We start from the raw sequence: 25,439 nt of genomic DNA, 5'->3' as shown, positions 1-25,439 counted from the left end.
GGAGGATTTTTTCACCATAGAAAGCTACGACCTTATTTATGTGGGATAACAAGTTAATTCCATCGCTATCGCACCAGCGAGCTTTACCCAGGTTTGTAGTGTATTCATTTTACATTTCTAGACCATGAAATGTTTTTATATATTATGGCAAATGTGAACATGTCAGGTGCTGGTCTTAACTGAATTTATATTCAAAGCAATAGATGCCTCTAGCAAAAACTAACATGAGCACTGTTATTAGAAAGAATAGCGTCCTATCTGCCTTCGATTAGTGAATTACTGGTCTGATCATGAGCATATTTGCTTAGAAATGAATTGTGTGTGCGGAGCAACAAATACTCATTAGCTGAGTCAACCCAGGAGCTTTGTCACCCAACAGTTTAGTATATCCGAGGTAAATTTATCTGGATTCCCCAAAGGTTTCCACATTGTATAATTCTTTAATCTCACCATTCAATTGGCTCAGCGGTTCCAGTAGATTCCCTGCTGATGTTCGGTGATGGTGGTCCTGAATAATTAAACCATTTTGACAGCCGTGCAGGGGTCCGTTTCCATGGCAGCCCCTCTCCCGGTGTCCTCGCTGCCCTGAGAAGTAATGTAAATATCCTGTTTCCTTAATGTCACAGTAACAGCAGATAAGTGGCACACAAAGACACGCAAGATGAGCTCAGTGTGAGCTTTTGATTACGTGTCCATATCTGGACCGGGGTCCAGGCCTCGATTTCCTCGTCATACAGGGAAGGTGTCGCGGATCACCTGTGACCACGCTGGGAAAAGGTTCCTGTGTTTATCATGACTGTAAGAGTGGCTGTCTGGGGCCAGGTGGGACAAGATGTAATGCAATCACGCTGTGCATAGCTTTTTGCTGTGTTTATAAAACAGTTGGGAGGAGGCCAAATATGTTTTGTGGTTGGCTTCCTTCAACATGACTGATTATGGTAGCAACCTGGGCAAACTGACCACAAACGAGTTCTTTACGAACTGATGAGTCAGTGCAGAGGTGGCTGGGATCGCTTTAAGGTCACAGAGGGAATATTTTAATGATGTCTGATCTTTTCTGGCACTATGTTAACACACACACCTAAAGTATCCTGATCTCCCCTCACACACAAAACTGTTCAGACATAGTCAATTACCCTTTCACATCAAATGGTTGATCAGCTCCCTAGCCCTTTAGACAGTGAGTTAACCTTATCTACCTGTCGATGAAGAGGTATGGGTGTGACTGTTATAGGCTTGTCCCAGTCAGAGCTAAGAAAGTATGCCATGTACTTTCGACACAGCATGATACTGGCTAATCAGGCCCAGAAAAATGCAATAAAAAAAGGATTATGATGCAGTTATTTGTTGTCAAAAGTGCTTATTCTGTATTTTAATCATTCATTCAATTAGTTTGTGGCTACGTGTTGACTTTGGGGACTCAAAGGGGCTGTAAGATGTTTAAACGCTGAAACCCAGCATGGGATTTTAAATCCAAACTTCCAGTGTGTCTCACCAGATGTGTGCATTGTGCACAGAATGATCCAGTAGACAATTCAGAGAACTGCAAATTAAATTGCTTCATGTGTGTAATAACATTAAAAGACCTTTTAATTTAGTCATTTTCATTTTGTCGTAAAGTGACCATGTGGAGGCTGTTAAGGCTAAATGTGTTGCTTTGAACAGAGTCACAGTTATGCATCTTTGCTGAGGCCTTGCTGGAGGGTTTTGCTGCGGATGCTCACTGGTTTGAAAACAATCTGCTCTTATGAGGCCATCCAAATGTCCATGGAAGTGTACGGCTATTAGTGTTTGGCGGTGGTGATGTGGCTGATGACTGAAAATGAGGATAATGATGGCAGCAATCATGCTCAATGCAACTTGCCTCAATCTCCAACTAACCTAATTCTTGCTGTGAAACCAATTGACTGTTCAAATCAAGTTGAGACATGAAGTGTGGTTACTAAACCAAGATAATCATTTTTCCCCGAGAGAAACTGTACCAGATTTGTGTTTGCTGTGACTGACCAAACAACAGGTCCTGCTGCTCTGCTGAGAACTATTGCTCCAGGCAGTCACTGAAACATCTGATCCCACAACCACGCTTCAAACATGTTTCATTCCACAGGGACCACAGGGTAGATCCTCAGAGACACTTGCTCAATAATTAGCCAGAAGACATACATTTAGTTTACAGAAACCTACTTACCCTGATAACCTTTTCCGTTGGCCAGCTCAATATGGAATGCAGTTGCTCAATATCCCCCCCTCCCAAGATAATATAACCTGAAACAGTTTATTTATTTCTGATTCTGTGGTCTATGTATTGAGGACGGCAAACTGCGCAAAACCCTAAGGCATCCCCACGCTTTCTGATTACATATAGATTTTCTATGTCCTTAAGGGAAAGGCCATACCATTTATGCTTTTGCACAGTGTTGATCGATTGTCTATAATGTCCCTGCCCTTCAATTGCAGATGAAACACGAAACATCTATTCAACCATACAGAGATATGGAGCATGGAAATACATATTTCACACAAGTTTCTACAACTGCTTCAAAAGGTTCTCTACTGTCACGTGCTCTGCCTTATGAACACACAAAACACTTTTTTTAAAGCCATTAGCTGCACAGGTAAAATTTGATAAAATTACTTTTTTATCCTTCTCCTTAGGTTTTCAGTGACAATATTTCCCATTAATGTTAAAATTCTTGTCCACCTTTTAGCAAATGTAAAACACTCAATCCTTAGTTTTACAAATTCAGGTCACAAGCTTTTAATGTCCTCTTTATTTCTTCACTTTTCTATCCACACTGTTCGTCTTCCCCCTCAACCTCCTCCACCTCATCATAATTATTATTTATTTGTACCTTACATAGACTATTTGCTATAACAAGTTTGTTCAAAAGAACCACCCACTCACACTGCTACTCAAAGTAAGGTAATTGATTACTAATTGCCGTGCTGTTATGTGGACCTGTTGTCTAAGATGCTAAGCATCTTAATTGCTTTATCTTGTTGACGCCCTCTTTTCTTCAACCTGTCTTTCCTCTCTGATGCGATCATGTATGCATTTAATTTAAGCTTGAGGAAGATTATGTTCATTGTGTGTATGTACAGCAAATGTGTGTGTATGCAGCAGGTACACACAGTGGCATGATGGAGCGGTGTGTAAATGACTGAAACCCTGATCAGAACCAGTTTGTACCTGATGTGACAGGCAACAATTGGATGAGCCACTTTGCAATCTCACAGCTGCATCGGGGCAAACAGGCCATGTTGGGAGAAGGAACAAAGGGATGGCGGAGAGGATAGGATAGGATAGGAATAGGATAGGAATCTTGAGAATGGATGGAAAGGCAAAGCTTGGCAGGAAGATAAAAAAAAAAGATAAAAAAAAAATAAGGATGAAAGAAACTGGCAATAAATAAAAGGAGGAAAGTAGATTTGTTATGGATGGATACCAGTGAGCCACCAGTGAGACGTTATGTCATGTTCATGTTTCCAGACAACAGAGAGGCATCTCAGGGCCCTAAATTGTTCAGCGGCTAAACAGGGGCCCCTCACTGATCCTCCCCTCTGTTGCTGTGGCATCCAAGTGATCTCTTCATTAATTCATAACAGAGCACCAAACTAAATTAGCACTCGTTAGCCACCCGCTGTTTACTTTTCTTTATTTGCTATCATTAACCCTCCTCCCTTCAAACTGTGTGTGTGTGTGTGTGTGTGTGTGTGTGTGTGTGTGTGTGTGTGTGTGTGTGTGTGCGTGCGTGTGTGTGTGTGTGTGTGTGTGTGTGTGTGTGGTCATGTGTGTTTGTGGGGAGTGTGAGGGATTTAGGGTGGGCATCATAACCGCCTCACCTAGCAACCTACCCTGTGAGATGCTCAAAGGGTCTGGATCACCGGGGGTGACATGCACACTGAGTCTCCCACCCTGCAGACCTTAAGAGAGACTGGGGTGGTTGTGTTGATGACGTTCCACCTGCCACATGTCCATCAGGCCCAGAGAGCAGCCAGATCTGCAGAAACAGGTCCTCTCGAGCACCTCCATTTTTATTCTCTTTCACTCTGCCCCTGCTGAAACACGAGGCCTCGCCAACTTATCACAGGAAACGACACGCAGACCGATCGGCTAATGAGGAAGAGCAGAGGAGACGAGCCATGTCATTGACGGAAAACGGATGCCATTGCTTCATTTTCATCACCTTGGACATGTCATGGCTGCCAGATAAGAGCTGTTTTGCATAGAGCTGCAACACAAGAAGAAATCCTTTCTTTTTCTTCTTCATCATCGTCCCTTTGCAGACTTTTGAAGCTCAAACACAGACACAGCTTGCCATAACCAGCACGTAAACAAACCAGCAAGAGTTTTCCGATTATTACAGTACCTGATAATAATATTCGGTACAAGGTTTTGCTGATTTTGGTGTTGATGATGTAACGAGATGATTGTGGAAAATCTGGATCTTCATCCCCATCCCAGCTTTTCTCCTGGACCTCCAGATGTGTTTCAATAGAGATTGACAGTGACACTCACACACACACATCACACTCACACATACATACACTGGCTGCGTCATGCCCTGTCCTCCAACACGCCTCCTCTAGCAGAGGGACGTCTTGCCCACCTGTGGCTTCTGACTCCTGGAGCCAGCCATCTTCTCTCAGCCACCGTTTCTCTCTCCTTCCAATCATCTGGCTTTTCCCTCTTTCCTCATCTGGTTGAGACGTTACCCAGCACTCCACCTTTCTGTTCAAAGTTTTGTTTTTTTTCAAGGAAAAAGGGACCTTTGCTCAGAAGAGGATTCAGAAGACTCAAGGTTGCGCGAGAAGGAAAGTGATTCCCAAAGGAGACTCAGAGACCTTCAGACTGGTAAGACATCGGCCATTTTGAATTTGAATGCTCTCTTGGAGATAAAGCTTGGGCTAAGTGTGTAAAGAAATATGGTTCAAGGGCCAATTATAATGATGATTTAACACATTCACAGAAAGTGCGATGAAATCATAGTTGGGGAAAAATAGTGCAAACAAGGACACAGATTTGGCATATAACTAAATTGTTATAGGATCATTTTTCATGTGTTGAACATTTATTGGGTGATAATAAAAAATGCATTATGTAAGCTGTGCTAACAGATGAATGCTGAGAAGTCGTCGGCTGCTGGGGTGCTAAATTAATGATAGTTGTCTCCCCATGTTCTCTCTCTTTCTTGCTTTGCGCCTCCATCTGTTGGCCATGGACTCTGAAGCAACCATATGCTCTCTATGTATAAATCATCCACAATGGCCTGATCCCTGTTAGTCTGATAAAACATGGATTTAGCACATTTCTCCAGAACAAGCCTTTGAGGATTCTCTGCCCACAGAGTGATTGCCTACTTACTTTTCGCCATATGTGATGTTCGATTTCTCCTTTACACCTCTAACAACTACAGCACAACATCATTTTCTGCCTCAGTTGAGGGCCGAGAAAAGTTTGATACAAAAGTGGCTGAAGACAGAAGATTCGGTCACGACCTGGTAATTCTCACTCAGCAGAGTATTGTCATTGAAGATCGTGTGTGTGTGTGTGTGTGTGTGTGTGTGTGTGTGTGTGTGTGTGTGTGTGTGTGTGTGTGTGTGTGAGATAGTGAGAATGTAAGTGTGCTTTGGTCTCTTCTGTCATTAGTCTGTTTCTGTCATTTAGACAGAGATGAGCTGTCCCTCATTTGTGTGCGTGTGTGTGTGTGTGTGTGTGTGTGTGTGTGTGTGTGTGTGTGTGTGTGTGTGTGTGTGTGTGTGTGGCTTGGAAAGAGAGCAAGCACTAGTGAGTCAATCAAACTCACACATTCACACATGCTCAAAAATCCCCAATGCTTGTGCTTGTGAGCGTATTGAGAGAATCATGGGTTTGCTGCCTGATATTCAGACTGTTGTCAAACAGCCTGCGAGATGTGTAGGAGTTTTAACAGCACTATAGACTGCATTTGCTTTTGGCTTATCTTCTATTACAGCTTGTCAGCCAGTTGAGTCCCAGCTGAATTACAGACAGCTGCAGAAAGGTTGAAACAACAGGAGACAAATAATGCTTCTAATCTTACCATGGGTTCATTGATTTTTGAGGATGCAAGATGACAAATGATTGCTCACAAAGTTACTGCTGTAGCTTCAGTGTTGATTTTGCAGATCTCTTTATCTTTGGCCCAGTGATACTTCACCAGTATTTGAATACTTGATAGAAATTCCGAAATTCTGGCACAGAAACACACATATTGTCTGTGGATGCTGTGCGTGAATTATTGATGGCATCAGCCTGCTAAAAAATGCATCCCCAACCTTTCTGTCGCACAGAGAGGAAGCAGTAATTAGTTAGGATGTGAGAGGAGACGGAGGCTAATTATCAGTGGGGTAAACACAGCTAATAATAAACAAATAAATAAAGTTTAACTTTATTTTTTATTTCCAACAGATTTCTGCCGGTATATACATTTTATAAAAAAGCTAAATTGTTATTTTCATCACATGACCCGCTGGTTGTCAAGGGAGAAAATGGGGATGAGGATGAAGGAGATGTATTTTCCTTTTGCATAAATTTACAGTTAAGTGTAAAAAAAAAAAGAAAAGAAAGTTGTGATGTCTGATTCGGAAAATATAAATGCAGAGTTGGAGGAATGCCTCGAATGGGCAACTTAGAGGACCATTCCATGTTCAAGGACAAGACCAGATCCAGAATTCATTATACAAATTTCCTACATTGATTTGCTCATTTGAGTGAGGTGGACTCTGAGTCTGGCACTCACAGCTGAATAAATTTTAAAAAGTATGAAGGAATGGATGGATGGGGAGTGGGAACCACTGTAGACGGTAGAAAATGACGAGTAGTTGGAAAAAGTGAAATCAGAAGAGCAAAGAACAGTTCAGCTTGCTCAAGTCTGGAAGCTCGAGAAGTTGATGGTCAGATCTTGTGGAGGGAATGACCAGTGAGACTGAAACTGTGCTGGATTCTCTCACGCCTGCCTCCTGCCATGTACCAATGATATTGAGTAACTCCTGGAAGGATCCGATTTCTCTCTCACTCGCTGAACACCGAGTGGGATTTTTCTTCAGGAAATGGTTAGTTTAAGAAACATAAATTAGAACTGCATTTATACATTAACTTAATTAATAATGTTTTGCAATTGTTTGCCTCCTGCAGTATCAATATGTGCTGTCATAAATCAGGATGTTCCCCACTGTGCTGTCAGTTAATATATGGCCAGGACACAGATGAGAAAAGAGATTCCTAGCAGCAGGAGTGGTAGCAGCAGTTTTTAAAAAAAAAGCACTGAGGCAAAGTTCAGGAGGAGAATATGTTAAATCATTAAAATCCTGCTGGCTAGAACCAGATCAACAAAGTTGACCTACTCTTTAGCCTTGAAAACATTGTATGCAATTATTTTTTACTTCATATCACCTGGCTTTTCTCTTAGAAAGGAATAGACTGAGTGTGTCACACAAGGTGCAGGTTTTCAACACATTGCATCATGCTTAGTGTGAAGGCTGTAAGACCAACGGATCCTTGGAACGAGACATACTGCAGACATAAAACCACAACTTTAGAAATTACAGCCTTATCACTATTTTGTAAAAGAATGTCAAAAATGTGAGAATTTTATGAAGTTAGAATCAAACATTTTCATTTAAAGTATAATTTCAAAGATTTGAAATACAATTCAAATGTAATTAACTTAACCGCTGTCTGCAATTGCAAGTCATTCAGATTATGAAGTACAATGTATACTTTATTCCTTTCTTTTCTCTCCCTGATTTTGTCATACAGAGGAAAATGACGAGGAATTCTCACACTAGAAGAGTTCTGACCCCCCTGTGCATAGAGCTGAAGGTAGGAAACACACTTTCTCCAGGATCTTCAACATAATACACAGACAATGGAAAAAAAGTCGGAAAAAACGTGTCAGTTTTAGAATGAGTTCACAATTATGCATGTATTGACTGAATATATTGAGATTCACATTAATTTATTTGTATGCACAATATAAGCTGATTAGCATCTGAAACGATTTGATCAATCTCATCTGCAAAATTGTCTGAACAGCTGATTTAACTGCTCCTAATTATTTTCAGAAAGATGCTTAGTCATGTAATTAATTACCAACATTTCAAGGGAAAAATAAGTTTACAACCTGACAGAATGTGTTCACTCTTGAATTTGAAGTAAGAGTGTGAGACAATGAAGCGTTAAGGCCTTCTTCAAATTATATATAGTACATATACATACTCTTAAATCAAACACTTGTGAAATTAAAGTGGTTGCAATCAGGCTTTTAGTCTGAAAACATTAAATGGTTCTGTATGTTTCACTCGTGTCTCACAGTTTTTCTTACATTCTCGAGTGCAAAGATTTCTCACTCTGATATTCATGTTTAGTCAAAGCAGTTTTTTTTCTGACTGTCAGAAAGGGGCTTTTTTGTCGATGATTCTGTGGAGAAGATTTTATGTGCAAGGATTTAAAAGCTTAGACTTGACCTGAGCAATGGAAATATGAAAGTTAGATAAATTGGCGTTCAGCTTGAAATGAATGTGTGTCACAAGATCAATTTGTTCATTTAAAAAGGATTGAAACAATAACGCCACAGACTTCTGGGTTTCTTTGTGGTGGAGATGCATTACAACACTTCAGCTTTCAATATCAAAGCATTTGTTAATCTTGTTTTTCTTAAGAGAAAAGATGCACTTTGCTGAACAACAAAACTGCAAACTGAAAGTCTGCCATTGAGTAGTGTCGGAGATAACAAACTAAGTGAGCCATTTTCTCAAGTATTTTGATAATCCTTCAGCAAATATCCTTTTGCATGGGGAATGTTTTTCTCTTTTCTTTCTTTTCTCTCTCTAACTTGTTAGAGCTTGACACGACACAACCCCAGAAAAAAGGATTCCGCGCATCAGACAGCCAATTAAAAAACCTTTCAAAGTAAAGTTACTTACAGACTCGATCTGAGCTCAAAGGGTGTGTTTTGGGCAGGCGAGCAACTCTGTAGGTGATTCTGCAATGTTTATTTTTTTAGTGTTGGATCATTTAAATATCAGCTTCAAGAACAAGATATACTCCTCTGATGTTTGCTCCAGTGGACTGCTTTATCATTTTTGCATATTTTTGCATCTTTGTGTGCACGTTTATATGTGTGTGTCTGCGCGTGGTTGGTTGTTTGTGTGTGTGTGTGTGTGTGTGTGTGTGTGTGTGTGTGTGTGTGTGTGTGTGTGTGTGTGTGTGCGTGAGAGACAAAAAGCATTAATATTTCTGCGAGTGATTGGTTGTTTGTCTGCTGCTGGTGTGTTTTAATGGGTGTAATGGTGAGAAATTATACTTGAGCGCACGTGGTGCTACATGGGAGGATTATAATGAAGCACTGATGATGCAACCCAGAGTTTTCGGTTTAGTAACCATGGCAACCACACAAACCTATGTGGGTAGATCTTTGATGTTAAATAAAGGGGGTGATGCTGGGTGACAGGAGGATTGTATAGAAATTAGGATTTGGGAACACCTCCATCTCAAAATCAACATATCAGTATGATGTCCTGCATTCCTCTCTGTTGATATCCACTGTGTAATTGATATAATTGCTTTAGTTTCATTATCGAATTTGACAAACACCTTTTGCATAAACATTTTAAAAGCTAGAAAAACCACAGTGCAGTTGTGCAAAAAAATAATAATCACTGAATGTGTTTATATGTAAATTAATTGATTTATAACTGCTCTATGAGCACGGATAGATCTAATTATAATTACATTTGTGTATTCCGTTAAGTTAATGTATTGCTTAATGTATTCTTATTGAATAGAATATACTTTATTCATTCCCTTGGATAAATTAGGTCGTGTATGATTATGTTTTAGCCTTTCAGCTGATACCCCACAATGTGAAACAGAGTTGGGGGCGAATAAGAAATGAAAATAAAAACATAATTCAAGGTGTTTATCCGGCTACCTTTCATATCTTATAATCAACCACAGCAAACATAAAAGTGCCTGAAGCAAAGCAGGCGATGCATACAGTCTGCACAACTCACACTGCAACACACCTGCACACATAAGTTAATATATGATAATATGTACTGATGTTGTGTTATTTAGGTTAAATACATGCCATGTAGTGCTGTTGGATTGTGCTGTTGCTGGACCTCCCCGTTACTACAGGTTGATGTTGCATGCAGGAGACCAAAGTTTTTTTTTCCTTCTAGCTCAGAAAGACTAAACACCAATATGGATTGAAGTAGAATACAAATCTTTCATTTTTTATTTACATATTGATTTTTGTATCTGCTCAAAAATCAGTTTCACACCGCTGGGTATGTAGCTTAAATAATATGGCTAAACTATTATCAGACCTTAAGAATACATATGCAGCACATTCACAGGAATACACACATGTAATCAGTCAGATATCTTTCACACTCTCGATGGCGCAGTGGCATTATGATTATATTTTGCCAGCCGTCCTTCCTGCATTTAGCAGTTAACCCGGTGTTGTATTATTATCTGGGGATCCACGGAGCTTTGATCGATCGGTTGCGGTGCTTTTTTTTAATCTCACACATAACCGTCAGCAGCAGGTCAGGTGCGCGTCATACGTCACGGTGATCTACCCCGGATGGATAGAAGAGAACAATTGCGCTCGGACTGAAAACCCATTTGTTAGACCTGAAGTTACCTCTGCGCTACAATATGGGTGACTCTCCGATTAATCTTGACCCAATTTGGCCGCAAATCGATTTCAAGGTATTTTTTCTCAGGTCAGGTTACATTGAACATGTTGGACGTCGCCTCCTAGTGGTCATATGTAAAAAGACACCGCGCCAGAAAGCTGAGAACAAATGTCGTCTAGAAGTTGTTTGTTCATTTACTGGCAGGTAAGACAACGTCGACGACAAAGTAACTTACTTAGACACGTTATAGTTATGTCAAGCAATGTACTCGTTGTCATAGTTAGTGAAGGTTTTATTGTTGAGCAGGTGAGGTTTTGGTATACAACTGTAAACTACGTTTTTAGTCTCGCTAGCTGACATGCTACTGCATGTCAGCTAGCGAGACTAAAAACATAGCTAGTTTGCATGAATGATGTTAATGTAACTGAGAGCAGAACAACAAAAGGTTTACATGAACCAGTAATCTTCCAAAATGTCCTGCAAATTAGCCACATTAGTTGTTGCAGGCCAACACATAACTATAACTATATTACATTGCATTCATGATGTATTATTTGGTATTGTGGGCTAATTGCAGGCAAAGAACTTAGAGTGTGCAGTTAGATTTCATTTTACATTTCATTTTAAGGATGAAACATAAGGAAGATGTTTCCTCCTTAAAATGCATTATAAGGATGCTAGGAAGTGCTCTGCCCTGACACGGATATTTATCCATATCTCCGTTTCGGGGTGTTATAATAATAATAATGTTAGTAATTCATACTATTAATAATTCACAATACTATTATTAATAGTAATAATAATAATAATAAACCCGTGGGTTACATAATGCTGACTAGTAATATTTACTTGATTTGTTTCAGTAGCGTTGTACGAAAATAAACTTGAGCAGACAAATGACTTATTAACGGTATTTGAGAAACGTTTGCCTTTTATTATCAGGAAAGCTGAGATATATTGTTTCAAATGAAGATGTAGGTGGTTATTTGTATTTTAATGCACCAAATTACTATAACACAAATGTGTACATAGGCTAGACCACTGTCTGTAATATTGTAGCACATGATTACAGATAACAGTGACCACTGGGCAGCAAACAATTATTTTCATAATTACCTTGATAAACCGGCAGTGTTTTCTCAATCAACTCGTTGTTTTGTCTATAAAATTATAGAAAAGAAAGAAAACTGTTTAAAACCCAATAACATTTAGTATACAATGAATGATCAAACATTTAGTATGAATCTAATCAACTAATTGTTTCAGCTCTACTGTCAAAAGTCGGATTTGTGTTGTGTTTACGGGTGAGACTAAACAATTATTATCAGTCGGAACACAATATTGTATTTTGCCATTTCCATTCAGCTTTTCCGATGAAATATCTTATCATTGGCCAAAGGTTAGTTATTGTGTCAATAATTCAGTACAGTAGTGAGGGCTGACTTTGAAGTCCCCATGGTGTCGTCCATGCTTGATCAAAAGTAGTGATTATGTGTTTTCACACTTGTTCACTCTCCCTACTCTCCTCCTCCAGCTCAGTATTACAATCTCTCTCTCTCTCTCTCTGTCTCTCTCTCTCTCTCTCACACACACACACACACACAGAGCTTATTCCCAGGTGGTTAGCGGTTGCTGGGAGCTACGAAGGCAATGTCCCTGATGTTCAGACACTCAGTCACCTCTCCTCACTTTGTCTTCCCGTCTTTATTCCGCTACATCTCTTGCTCTCTCTCATCTCTTATTGGTCTCATTTTCCTTGTTTTCTTGTCCCAGATTATTTTTCTCTTCTTCTACGGTTAAAATAGAACAAGAAGCGTTTTAAAATCTCAGAGAGAAACACTCACACACTATTTCTTCACAAATACACTTGAAGAATAACTACAATTCTCACCTTTTGTCAACTCTACAGCATGGCATCCCTTGTAGCATAGCTGAAGACTTTGAGTGAGAAGCATTGGAGCGAAACAAGTAATACAGCAGGAAATTGAAAAAAGTGGAGAACATCACAACTGACAGTTTCACTTGGTATCGTCCTTTACTCTGGAAATGCAACAGAGAAACTGAGGCTCAGGTGGCTTAACTCATGAACTGTGAACCATGTACATCAAAGAGGAAGAAGAGAAAGAAGAAGAATAGACATGTGAGACATGTGCCCTGCTCCGAAAAGAGGAGTGAGATCGTGAACGTAAGCTCAGGAAACAAGAGGAGGAGAAGGAGATGAAGATTTAGTAGCTGTGGGTATTCAAAGCGCAGTGTGTATTGTGAGAGAGTGACTTACTGCACAGGGTGTCTGTCTCTGTGCCTCTCAGTCATCTTAAAGCAGCTCTGCACTATTGTCAACAGGAACCCTGCACTCCAGAGACTCTTTCTTGTCTCTTTGTTATTCTCGTCTGGTGGCTTTTCCATTTTTCTGCTCTCCACCTGTCTTGCCTATTTGCTATTCTATCCATTTTCTTTCTCTGCCCAATCTGTCAGCTTCTAGTTAATATTTTGTCTCTTTCACCCCGTATTTTGATATCGTACCCTCCAACCACCTCCCTCTGTCCCTGTCTCGCTCTTTCCCTTGCCTCTCTCTCTCTCTCTCTCTTTCGCTCTCTCTCTCTCTCTCTCTCTTCCCCCTGTGAGGAGGGAAAACAGCATTAACGGCCAAGCCACAGTAACAGCACATGCAACAGGGTGCAGACAGCACCTTCTGCTTTGCCACCTCCTCTCTGACTCCCATCCCTTTACAGAGGAAGGCTTCAGGGAAGAAAAGAAGAGCACAGGAGTGCAGCTGAGCAGGTGAATATCTGTTGTCCCATTCCTTTGATCAAAATATCAGAAGAGGGGAAAAAGAAAAAGAAACAGGGAGAAAGGAGTTGGACATTTCTCTGGCAGTATCCTTTAAAGTGAGGGAGAAGACTTAAAGAAAGAAAAGAGACCAAGAGACTGAGTGAACCAAGCTTCAGGAGGCAGCAGAGTTGAGGATGACTTGAAGATGCCACCTGTGGCACTAGTTTGATTAAAGAACAGCCTCCCCGTCTTAGCGTGGGTGCCTCACTTCCCACATCTTTTTTACCACATTTTTAACACCCATGGCTTCCAAGAAGAAGTGGAGTGAGCGGAGGGAGTTGCGGAGGGATCGTCCGTTTTCCACGCGGGATGATTCATCTGTTGCGTCCGGGACATCTGGGCCGGGGCGTCCCACCAGCAGGGGGCGATTCTCTGAGTCGTGGAAGAGGATCAGCTCCAGAGGAGGCTCCACCAAGAGGGGAACGCTTAACTCTCAGCTGCCACCGGTAAGATGTTTTGAGGATACACTGGCCCCCAAAGATAAATCAATGGCCAGGGTTCTGGGGGGTAAATGGGACAGGAAAGGCTGCTATCATATAGCACTCTGCCTGGGAGGGAGTTAGGCAGCAGTGAGGGATTAGAGGGTAAAAGGGGGAGAGAAATTATGAAGACTAACATGTTGCCAGTTTATATATTAAGAATTAAACATCCTCAGTAGATTAGTCAATCTGTGTGGCCACTGAGTGATAAATCAAAGTGAGATGCTCTCTTTGCTGTGCAGTTGTTTTCAGCTTTCAACTGTCTTCCACCTCCTGTCACCTTGGAAACCAGGTACTGCAGTCAGAACACAATATTGTATTTAGATGTAGTATTAACTGTCATCAACTTTACAACCTAAAAATATTAGATTTTTTACCATTTAAGCTGTTCAAAATCTTCAAGGCACAACTGTAGTGTGTAATAATGATTCCTATGAAATAACTATCTGCTGTATGAACCAAAGACTAGGCGAGAAAGGATAAATGAGTGCCATGTCCAGGGCAGCCATCTTTTGAAAAGCAACTATCTGTTCATTATGCATAGAATTATGAAATAATAAAACAGTGTTTGATTAGTTTAGATATTGCCATCTTTATAGATGCTCGGGGATCAGCTACAATTCTGCCACAGTATTTATACAACTTGTAGAAGTAACAGAGGGCATGATGATCAACAAAGTTGAGCCCCCATTACTAATCAATCAACTCTTGAGGATTATTATAGTCACAGAAACATTAAATAAGAAAACATATTTGAGTATCAACAGAACAACTGACAGTTGGGAGCTATAGCTAAGGGCGACTGTGGCTCAGTGGTGAGCAGGGTTGTCCTTCAATCAGAGGATCGGTGGTTTGATCCCCGGCTCTGCTAGCCCACGTCGATGTGTCTTTGAGCAAGACACTTAACCCTAAATTGCTCCCGTAGCTGCGCCTACGGTGTATGAATGTTAGATAGTCCGTGGCACCTTGCATGGTCGCTCCTCTCATCAGCGTGTGACTGATTCCTATGTAAAGTGTCTGAGTATTCAGAAAAGCGCTATATAAAATCAAAGTATTATTATAGCTAAATTCTCCATTAAATCTGTTGCATGCAACATCAAATTTGTAGTACTATTGTTGTGCAGAAATAGTTTGAGGACAACTTGAAAGACTGGAAGGAAAACATTCCACTTATCAAACATGTAAATTATCAACTTTAAGACACTGCTCAACTGTTATTATTAGTTGTTTCAAGATTTGTTGTTAAGAACCAGTGGGCTATCTTGAGAGAATTGTGAGAGAGGAATTACTTACTATTTTGGAAAGTGGTTGCACACATACACCCAGTGTTGATATTCTCTTTTGTTATTTGACTCCACTCCCATCATTCTTGTCTCCTACACCTGTGTCAAGGTGCTGGGGTGCTTGCAGTGCTTCAAAATTAATGTATACTTTATGTCTTTTGGCAGCATCTGTCAGGCTGGTGGGAATACAATTCTCCTTGTGGATCTGATGGATCCAGGTTCCCATCCACTCTATTTTTGAAATGTGGAACTTTGCTGATGTTTACGGATCGAGGTCAGAATAACTAAAGCTCATTGCGAGCTGGTGCTCATGGACCATCATGCTTAGCCAATCTGTGGGGTGATATTTGGCAGTGATATCTGAGCCGGGAGATGTGTGGGAGACAGAGATATGCACGGTTGGGGATACGAGATACACTTCTGATTTTTCAGTTATGCCCCAGTAACCAGTGCTATTTTGTATTGCACACATATACTGCTATGAAAATATCAGAGGAAGTGTTTTTTGAGGCAGTACTTACTTTGAGGTAGCGGGCTGTCAGACTGTTTTGTCACAGATGCTAATAGGGCATATCTAAATATGCAGCTGTGGATTTTTTTTTAAACGTAATCAATGATTTTATAATAGTAGAACGAGCGTCTGTGCTCTTGTCTGTTTCTCTAGCTGCATTGATGTTGGTGTGCGTCTGCGTGCACAAAGAGAAGCTAAGCTTTTGCCTTTGGGATTTGTGTTGCTTGGATATGAACAGCAGAGTGATACTACCACACCTATGCTAGTCTCAAATCATTGGGCACTTTGAATCACTTGTCAGTTGTAATAGCCTGGGGGGTGTGTGTGTGTGTGTGTGAGTGAGTGAAGGATAAAAATAGGAAGAGAGTGAGTGAGATAATTACTCTACAGGCGCTTTAAGAATCTAATTCTCAGTGATAGAGCTGAATGAGTGAAAGCCGAGGAAAATTAGACAGAAAAGCTTTAAGAAAATTTAACACTGTGAATTTAACTTTGTCTCTTTAAACCCACACTGCACAATGTATGTTACTTTCAGGGTGTGAATCTCTACCTCTCTGATAAATGTAACTGTATTGAGACAAACAAATAATAACATTTTACAAGTTGTAAATCCTGTAAAAGGCTCTACACACCCACACAGGTGTTTTCATTCTTGGCTGATCAGGTCAATCAGGTTCATTTTGGGTGGAGCAATTTATTCCGTGGTACAAGTGCACCAGACCCAACAGAAGAGTCAGAGAACTGTCAGTCAGTCACGGTCTATACACATGTGTGTCTGGACTCTGGGTATAATGTGGTCCGATCAGGCAAAGAACACGTGGAACTAAAAACTATTATGAAGGCTCAGTCAGCCATTCCAATGCACAATAACAGAATTTAGAACTCAGAATCTGGAACACTTAAACATAGTGCCGTTGCTGCTAATTCATATGCTATGTCATGCTGAAATATCTGCTGTGACAAATGTCTATTGGCACTAATACATAAAGCAGCCTCCACAGATGGATGAATACTGTTACTTCCACTTTCTAAAATCAATATCAAGTTGGGTGCTGCCACCAGTATATTTTTGCACACTGCAACTATTTTGTTGTGTTTTCTGTGACTGGCTTTGTGTAATACAATGTTCTGCAGTCTAATATATTTTCCTGTGGTGGATTTGTTGTGACTGGCTCAAAGTAAGTACTGAAAGAAAGTGGAGGCGGTATGGATATGTGGCAGACAAAGTTGTTGCTCTATATTTTTGACAGGTTTTGACAAATTTCACGATTCAATGTGGTTTGGATCTGTGATTTTGAGTCGGTGAAGCCATTGATCTGACTGCGGCAGCACGTCTGTTTGCGTGGGCTTTGGTTTGACTGTACAGGTGTGAATCTTCACTGGTCTCACAACTTGATTCGATCACAATTCACCTGTCAATGATTCTCGATGCATTAGTAAACATTACAAAAAATAAACATAAATCTGCAGTGCATCACAATACTGTAATCTTCTAAAATGTCACATAGCAGCTCTAAGACAGGACTGAATGCCTATGACATTGTTACACTGCATTAATTAGCCTCGTGGCTCGCAGACTTTTCTATCCTGATAGCTTCTTCTCTTGGTTGAAGTCAATGCACCTCCCGACAGGGTGAACAACACCACGGTTGATTGAATTTCAGCCTGCATGCACGTTTTTTTCAACCCAACATTGTTGAATCAGTGCAGCTAATATTGGTAGCAAGAGCAACAAGTTGCCGGACTGTTGAACTTATTTTCTGTAAGCTGAGCTCCACCCTCGATGAAACACAGACATTAGAGGAAAGAGAGCAACAGTCAATAAATGACAGCAAAATGCAGTTCAGACTCACACTGAGCTGAAAAGAGACCAGATTCCTAGTTATGTTCTGTCATTGCAATGCATCTTTAATTCGAGAAATTTCCACACCTCTACTTGACTGTGTGTGTATTTTAATGTGGAAACATGTGGAAAATGTTCAAGATAGGATGGTGGTGTCAAAGCATTGTAGCTCACACCATCACCCCAAAGCTTTGGGCTGTAATGAGATTCATTTTGGAACCACAATAGTCTTGAAAACAACAACAAACATTTTTCCCATTGGGATCACCCCAAAGACAGTTATTCTTCTTTCTTCGGTGATCTTCAGTTGCTATTATCGGGTTCATTGGTGCTCACTATGTTTGTCACTGTTTGTTCGCTCATGTTAAGAAAAAGTAATAACCAATTAAAAGTGAAACCATACTACATAGTGATTTTAACTGAAAAACTAAAACGTGTAACCATGCCATCAATCAAATGCAAAACGGCCATAACATGTAAAAATGCTGATCTCTCATAGAGCAGAGTATTATAAAGCTAAAAAGACTTGAGCCTGTGGCTCTACTCCAGTATCACAAGACACCACAATATCGTTAGTCATCGAATTAGTCATCATTTATTATGCTTTCATATGAACTACTTTGCTATATCTATTGATGTTGTTCTGAGTGACTAAACAATATCGCTTCTGAATCTATCGAACTACTTAAATGTGCTCACTTAATATTTATTCTTTGCATCAGTTATAATGTCTCACAACAAGTGTGTTAAAAGTTTGTTGGAGCGGCTAAAATCACTATTTTAATGATAATGTATCAACTCAGACTATGTGACTATGTGAAAGGCGATGGAGCTATCCAAACACAGTTATTACAGGTTCAATGAGCCTATATCTCTGTTACCATAACAATATTCATGATAATTAAAGTACAATCATAACAAGCTCTCCATCTGACCTCTGATCTCTCTTTATGCACTTTACTCATATGCATTCTTATGTAATAAGGACACTAAGTGCCGTTTATTTTGCACTACTGCATCGCAGTATTTGTTAATTTCGTATTTCCCGTACCAAGGGCAAGAAAAACTGAAAATGTGCGAATGCTTATTGGCTTGTCGTTACAATGAACCCAAGTGTGATATTACTTTATGAGGTAGAGGTCTGAAAGAAGCAAATAGTTTTGGCGGTTACTATGGAAACGGTGCATGGTTCAGCAATTAGTGTTGTTTTTGAAAGGGATCAGCAGCTCCCACATTTAAAAGTGTTTTCTGTGGGTTGTAGTAGGACATCTGGCATTTGTTCTTTCACTGCTCATTAGCACAATCAGCCAAATTACAACTTTTTAACACATTTTAGTTCGGAAAAACGGAAAAGGTTCAGAGCTCTGTTGGGTTGCCTGGAAAATGTCTCTCCCTCTGCAAAGCTTGAAATCAACCTTTTTGATCATGGCTGTGACATCAAGTTCATTAGTAGGCTAAAAAAACGGTGTACTTACATGCAGTAAAAAACATACAAAATCATATATTTTCTGGGTCTATTCTAGAGCACACAGTGGCCTCCACTCAAGGTGTAGATGTCATCTAACATCAATATTCTAGACTTAATTAAAAATAAATTCTTGCTGCAATGTTGACGGAGAGCTTCTGGTTCCTTCTTGTGGGTCCAACTGTGAACGACTTTGAATTATAGACCATTGAGCACACACATAAATTGTGTGAGATAGAGACTAACAATAGCTAGTTTATCAATATACGTGGGTGAAGTGCCTAACTTCTGAAAGCTAGTGTAAAACCAAGTGTGAAGAAAAGACGGACTGTACAGATGGTCTGGTAATGGTATTTGCTTACATTCTAATAGTGTAAGCTATTATGTCTCAGAAAAAAAAGTGTGCGGGTACGTATCATCCACCCGCCACCAACCTGAACAAGTTATCACGTCTATAATTTAGAGACCCACACCAGCATGAACAATTCACTCTGCTAGTCCCTGAAGTCAATGTAGTTTTTTAAATTACACATTTTATTTTTTTCTTCAATTGACTATGATTAGTGAGGTTGCTTTATACCTGGGAACATTTAGTGGCAAACCTTGACATAGGAAACATAATGTTTAGCTTCTGACGTCTCTTGTACCTGGCAAGTATCGATTTCTCCCTTTCTATGCCCTACTTGTGAAAAAATGAATTGTGAATTAATGCCTTCTTATTTAGAGAATATAATATAATAATATAATATTTTGGACCATCCATCCATCCATTATCAGCCGCTTATCCGGGGTCGGGTCGCGGTGGCAGCAGGTTCAGCAGGCCGACCCAGGCTTCCCTCTCACCCGCAACACTTTCCAGCTCATTCTGGGGGATCCCGAGGCGTTCCAAGGCCAGCCGGGAGATATAATCCCTCCAGCGTGTCCTCGGTCTTCCCCGGGGTCTCCTACCAGTTGGACGTGCCTGGAAAACCTCTAATGGGAGGCGTCCAGGAGGCATCCTGACTAGATGCCCGAACCACCTCAGCTGACTCCTTTCGACACGAAGGAGCAGCGACTCGACTCCAAGCTCCCTCCTGATGTCCGAGCTCCTTACCCTATCTCTAAGGGTGAGCCCGGCCACCCTGCGGAGGAAGCTCATTTCGGCCGCTTGTATTCGAGATCTCGTTCTTTCGGTCACGACCCAGAGTTTGTGACCATAGGTCAGGGTTGGAACATAGACCGACCAGTAAATGGAGAGCTTCGCCTTCCGGCTCAGCTCCCTCTTCACCAGGACGGACCGGTACAGCGCCTGTTTTATTGCTGCAGCCGCACCGATCCGTCTGTCGATCTCCCGCTCCACCTTACCCTCACTCGTGAACAAGACCCCGAGATACTTGAACTCCTTCGCTTGGGGTAGGCAGTTTGTCCCCACCTGGAGGGAGCAATCCACCGGTTTCCGGCAGAGCACCATGGCCTCAGATTTGGAGGCGCTAACTCTCATCCCTGCCGCTTCACACTCGGCTGCAAAACGCCCCAGTGAATGCTGGAGGTCACAATCCGAGGAGGCAAACAGGACCACATCATCCGCGAATAGCAGAGAGGCGATCCCGAGACTCCCGAACCGGATCCTCTCCGCCCCCTGGCTGCGCCTAGATATCCTGTCCATGAAGGTCACGAACAGGACCGGTGATAAATATTTTGGACCATCTGGGCATAATACAGACAACAACTTGGCTGTCGTGTTTCTGTGTCTGTATTCAGCCAAAGGTGGGAGGAACTTCTACTTTGTAACACAGCTGTTTAATAATGATCGTTTTTGAAGAATCAACAGACTGATACGTCTTGTCTCGCCTCTCTCTCAGGTGTCAAAACCCCTCAGTTAAAATTAAATTCATATTTTATCAATGATTTAAGATGATGAGCTTAACAGGAAGTAGCTCATGTAGAATCATGTGGGCCAAAGTCACAAGACTCTATTGGATTGTAGTACACAGTCAACAGCGTGGGTTGAAGGGACTCGCAGCCTTTTGTAAATCATTAGCCCATAGTAATTACACCTCATACTAATTAAAGATAAATTAAGTAGAGAGCCATCTGGATTTAGAGTAGCGGGTGGTCGACGGACACAGACCGATGTGTGGAAATGTGAGTAAACGCATTAAGTGCCCTGTAACCACAGCATCATGTAAACCAGGTTTGAGTACAAGCAGGAGAAAAAAAAGTAATTTTCCTTTCATTTAAAGGCGTTAGTAGTCGTAAATGGTCTCTCTGTAACTATCACGCCACTTCTGAGACTTTCATTTTACTCTCGGTGGGGTTGAGTCATAACAAACCTGAAGCTGTGCTGCTGGCATGCCAACACAGCCAAGTCCTCAACATATTAATCTGCTTAACACACGTTTCAGTGGCAGACCGTTAGTACAAATAAGCTGGTTATTTAATGGCAGTGATGGTGTGTTTGTGTGTGTGTGTGTGTGTTGTGTGTGTGTGTGTGTGTGTGTGTGTGTGTGTGTGTGTGTGTGTGTGTGTGTGTGTGTGTGTGTGTGTGTGTGTGTGTGTGTGTGTGTGTGTGTGCAGGGTGTTGACTGACATCCGTAGCAACAGTAGCTTGGAAACAGCACCAAGTATCATGTAGAGTTTACTAAAGCAGTGAACGCAGTGGGAAGTGTTTAGTGGGAAAACGTGCTGAAGAGACAAAGCATCTTTTGGGAACTCATTTGTTTCTGATTGTGTGTGTGAGACAGAGGAGAGCAAGTGAGTGATATAGATGGAGCTTTAAATGTTATAGGATTGAGCAGGTTAATTTTGAAATGTCTAAAGGTGTTAGGTATTACAAATTAAACTGGTACATTTTATGTATCTCTTTTATCTCTATCTCTCACACATACAAACACTTTTTTGTTGTAGCCTAACTAAAGAGATCTCCTCTCTAGATACAATTCAGAGAGATGATGTGGATGGTGAACTTTTCAGGGGAGGGATAGAAAGGGCAAAATGAACTCCGGCAATGAAAAGGAAAGGGGAGGTGAAGGAAAGCAATAGGACAGGGTTTGATAAGGTCGCACGGCACACTTTTGTTGCTGTGGCCGTAATTTCCCCCACTCACCTTGCTGACCGTTGGCTTGATATAGATTTTGTGTGTGTGTGTGTGTGTGTGTGTGTGTGTGTGTGTGTGTGTGTGTGTGTGTGTGTGTGTGTGTGTGTGTGTGTGTGTGTGTGTGTGTGTGTGTGTGTGTGTGTCCTGACCTTAAAACCGCTCATCACCATCGCTGCAGTTTGACTCAAGTTGACTGTCTGATGCTAGAGCCCGCCAACTTCCCCTGAACTATTTGTGAGTTTTCCTGCACTGTCTGCCTAAATGTCTAAAAATAGATAGAAGGAGCTGACACGCTTTTGTAGATGAAATACCACATCCTACTCCAGCAAGAGCTCATCGTTTTTCTTGTGGCATTGAAAGAACATATACATGTGTGTCAGAAAATATGTGACCATCAACATTAGATTTAATTTGGCTTTTATCTATTGCCTTTTCTTCCTTTCTGTTTAATTTTTTCTCCGTTTTCATTTGACTAATCTGCAGATCCATTCACCCCCCCTCTCTTTTATGGAGGAGGGGGTATTATGACAGCTCTATAATCCTTTCTCTCGGCAAGGCTTTTGGATCATTTGTGAACTGTGAGAGACCACGGTGAGCGGCTAATGAATTAAATTGAGAAGCTATTTTTCATTATACTCCTCTGATCGCAGTGCGCTATCGTCCTTAAGTTAGCTTTGTCCACACTGTGCTCCTTGCCTTCCAGGTCAGGGCGCTGACTGAGTGGCACATTATCGTGCCAAAGTAAAAAGACAAAGTGAAATCTTCCCTACCTGGAGTGCAGGATTTAAAACTAGTGTGGGTTTCTTATCTATTTCCCAGCTGGATGACACACACACGCACATGTACTGTACATACATAGAGAATAATGAACATTTTGAATAATGAAGACCACATGATCAAACCATTATATGAACAGAAGGTGCATAATCACTTGTGTTCATTATCAGCAAGTAGCATGGAGTAAACACATTTATAAACACAGGGCATGGTGACTTGCTCAAGCAATAGAGAGCCTCTTACAAAAAACTTGATTTGAGGTGCTCCCCTTATGGATTTGTCAGATTACTGGCATGGGTCCTGATCAAAGCTTTTTTAAACCCTCGTCTAAGCAGCCTTGCTCTGAATTCCTTCCGCTAATTTATCCTCACTCAGACAGAGGAGGAGGAGAGGAACAGAAGGGGAGAGAGAGACACAGATAGAAAGGTTTCAGAAATGCTCAGTCATGCCTCAACCAAAACAGCTTCAATTGAACAGTTCACATTAGATTACAGCTGTTTTGTATGCAGAAAGAAATGATAAGTTTTAGCATTTCATTTCCCTCACTCCTTTCAGTAGATTTGGCTGCAGTGTGTTGATGTCACGAACCAAGCTGGACTATGAGATCTCCACCGGCAACACAGCCACACTTAGTTTCTTTTAAAACCTGAGCTCTAGACTATTCTTTATTTCTTCAAACCAGATAAGGCAGCTTTCCTTCCCCGTAGTGTGCTGTGAGAAGCCCCAGTATTTTTAGAAAAATATCAATATTTCATGAGTAGCATGCAGTCAGGTGTCACCCAGTCTGTGTTTAGTCCTGGTTCTCCTCAAACCTGTTGCCAAACCCAATGAGAAAACCCTATAGAAGGACAGTCCTGTCTTTTTTATGTAAATGTAGATGTTCTCATTTATGCAAATGTTGACATCTTTGAATAGAGGTCCGATGATCTGAAACCTGTGTCGCAGCCGGTCTTTGAACCGTAGCTTTGAAGCTCTTTTTTCTGACGCTGTAAGCTCTGGGCTTTAAGGCGAAGCCTATCCTCATATGTATTTCCTGGTGTAGCGGTGTGGCAATAACGGTAGCCATAAAAACCATTACCAGGGGCCCCGGGGCCAGTGGGCTGTGGGTCTAGCTTTATTACACTCACCCGCAAGACGGTAATTACACTATGTCTACGTTGCTACAGCAACATGGAGGTTCTCAATGGCTAATGCAGAATTTATGTCAAGGGAGTTTGGCATTTTGTTTTCATACACACTCTAGCAGGCAGGAATTGTGTGTGTGTGTGTGTGTGTGTGTGTGTGTGTGTGTGTGTGTGTGTGTGTGTGTGTGTGTGTGTGTGTGTGTGTGTGTGTGTGTGTGTGTGTGTGTGTGTGTGTACGGCAGTTTTTGTAGTTCTACATCTGTGTGTTAGTGTGACACCTTCTCAGTGGGGGCTGATTTCAAAGAGGCAGGGAGAAAATGGAGGCAGTGGACCCATTAGTTGTGCCATCCACTATTTCACCTCACTGATTCCATCCACTCAGCTGAGGTCTGAGTCCTGGATTTTAGGACAACCTGGAAACACTCCTAACAAGCTACGTCAAACACTCAACCAGGAGAGTTTAGATACAAGTGATCCAAACTCTGCCTTCTTGGCCAGAGGGAAATCGTCTCATCAACATTGCAGGAGCCTTATGGCTTGTGCTTGTCTTATACAAGCTAATATTGGCATGTTTATAATTAGTTTAGGGAGTGGGTCTTGTTTCTAAAGGTAGACATGTGATGAATATAATATTCTTCACCTAGGCCTTTGAAAATATTTCATGCTTTTAGAGTTTCACTAAAAGTTTCCCAAGATCCTGGATTTAATTAATAATTCAAGAGTCTGTACAGAGAGAAGAGGAGAGGACCCAGGACGGAGCCCTGAGGGACCCCAGTAGTAAGAGGACAAGGTTCAGACACAGATCCTCTCCAAGTTACCCGGTAGGTGCGGTCGTTGAGGTAGGATGAGAAGAGGGAGAGCGCAGTGACTGTGATACCAAGGTCCTGGAGGGAGGAAAGAAAGATCTGGTGGTTCACTGTGTCAAAGGCAGCAGAAAGGTCTAGAAGGATAAGGACAGAGGAGAGAGAGGCTGCTCTAGCAGTGTGAAGCTGCTCAGAGACAGCAAGGAGGGCAGTCTCTCTTGAGTGGCCTGCCTTGAATCCAGACTGATGAGGGTCCAGAAGGTTGTTCTGGTGGAGAAAGTGTTGAAAAACAAGGCTTTTTGTTTGAATACCGCAGTCTCACTGAAGTATTGGGTTGAAATGAGTGACTGTTCATTAAAGTGGCCTCTGACACTGAGCCTTGTCTGCATTGCTCTGTTGACTCAGAAGATAAGATCAGCACTAAAACTAATCTGGCACTTATAGATGTCTCTCTCTCTCTCTCTCTCTCTCTCTCTCTCTCTCTCTCTCTCTCTTTCTGCCACACCACACACTCCATCTGCCACACCACACACACATACACACACAAAGAGAGAGAGAGAATTAACTTTAACAGT

General features: G+C 41.3%; 1 protein-coding gene across 3 annotated transcripts in view; it reads left to right on the top strand.

Moving 5' to 3' along the window:
- Window positions 1-13,745: 13,745 nt before the first annotated feature.
- The window catches only part of trpm3 (transient receptor potential cation channel, subfamily M, member 3), a gene marked incomplete at both ends in the record, with an annotated part of 124,537 nt that continues 112,843 nt past the window's right edge, over window positions 13,746-25,439 (top strand). For all 3 annotated transcript variants that reach the window (XM_079222836.1, XM_079222837.1, XM_079222832.1), the window contains one exon: window positions 13,746-13,949. In XM_079222836.1, coding sequence (XP_079078962.1) covers window positions 13,746-13,949 — 204 coding nt within the window. The remainder of the gene's footprint in view (window positions 13,950-25,439) is intronic.

Source organism: Taurulus bubalis (assembly GCF_910589615.1).
Source record: "Taurulus bubalis genome assembly, chromosome: 8".
NCBI lineage: Eukaryota > Metazoa > Chordata > Actinopteri > Perciformes > Cottidae > Taurulus > Taurulus bubalis.
The sequence above is the reverse complement of the archived record's forward strand: the minus strand, read 5'-3'. Positions and strand labels throughout refer to the sequence as shown.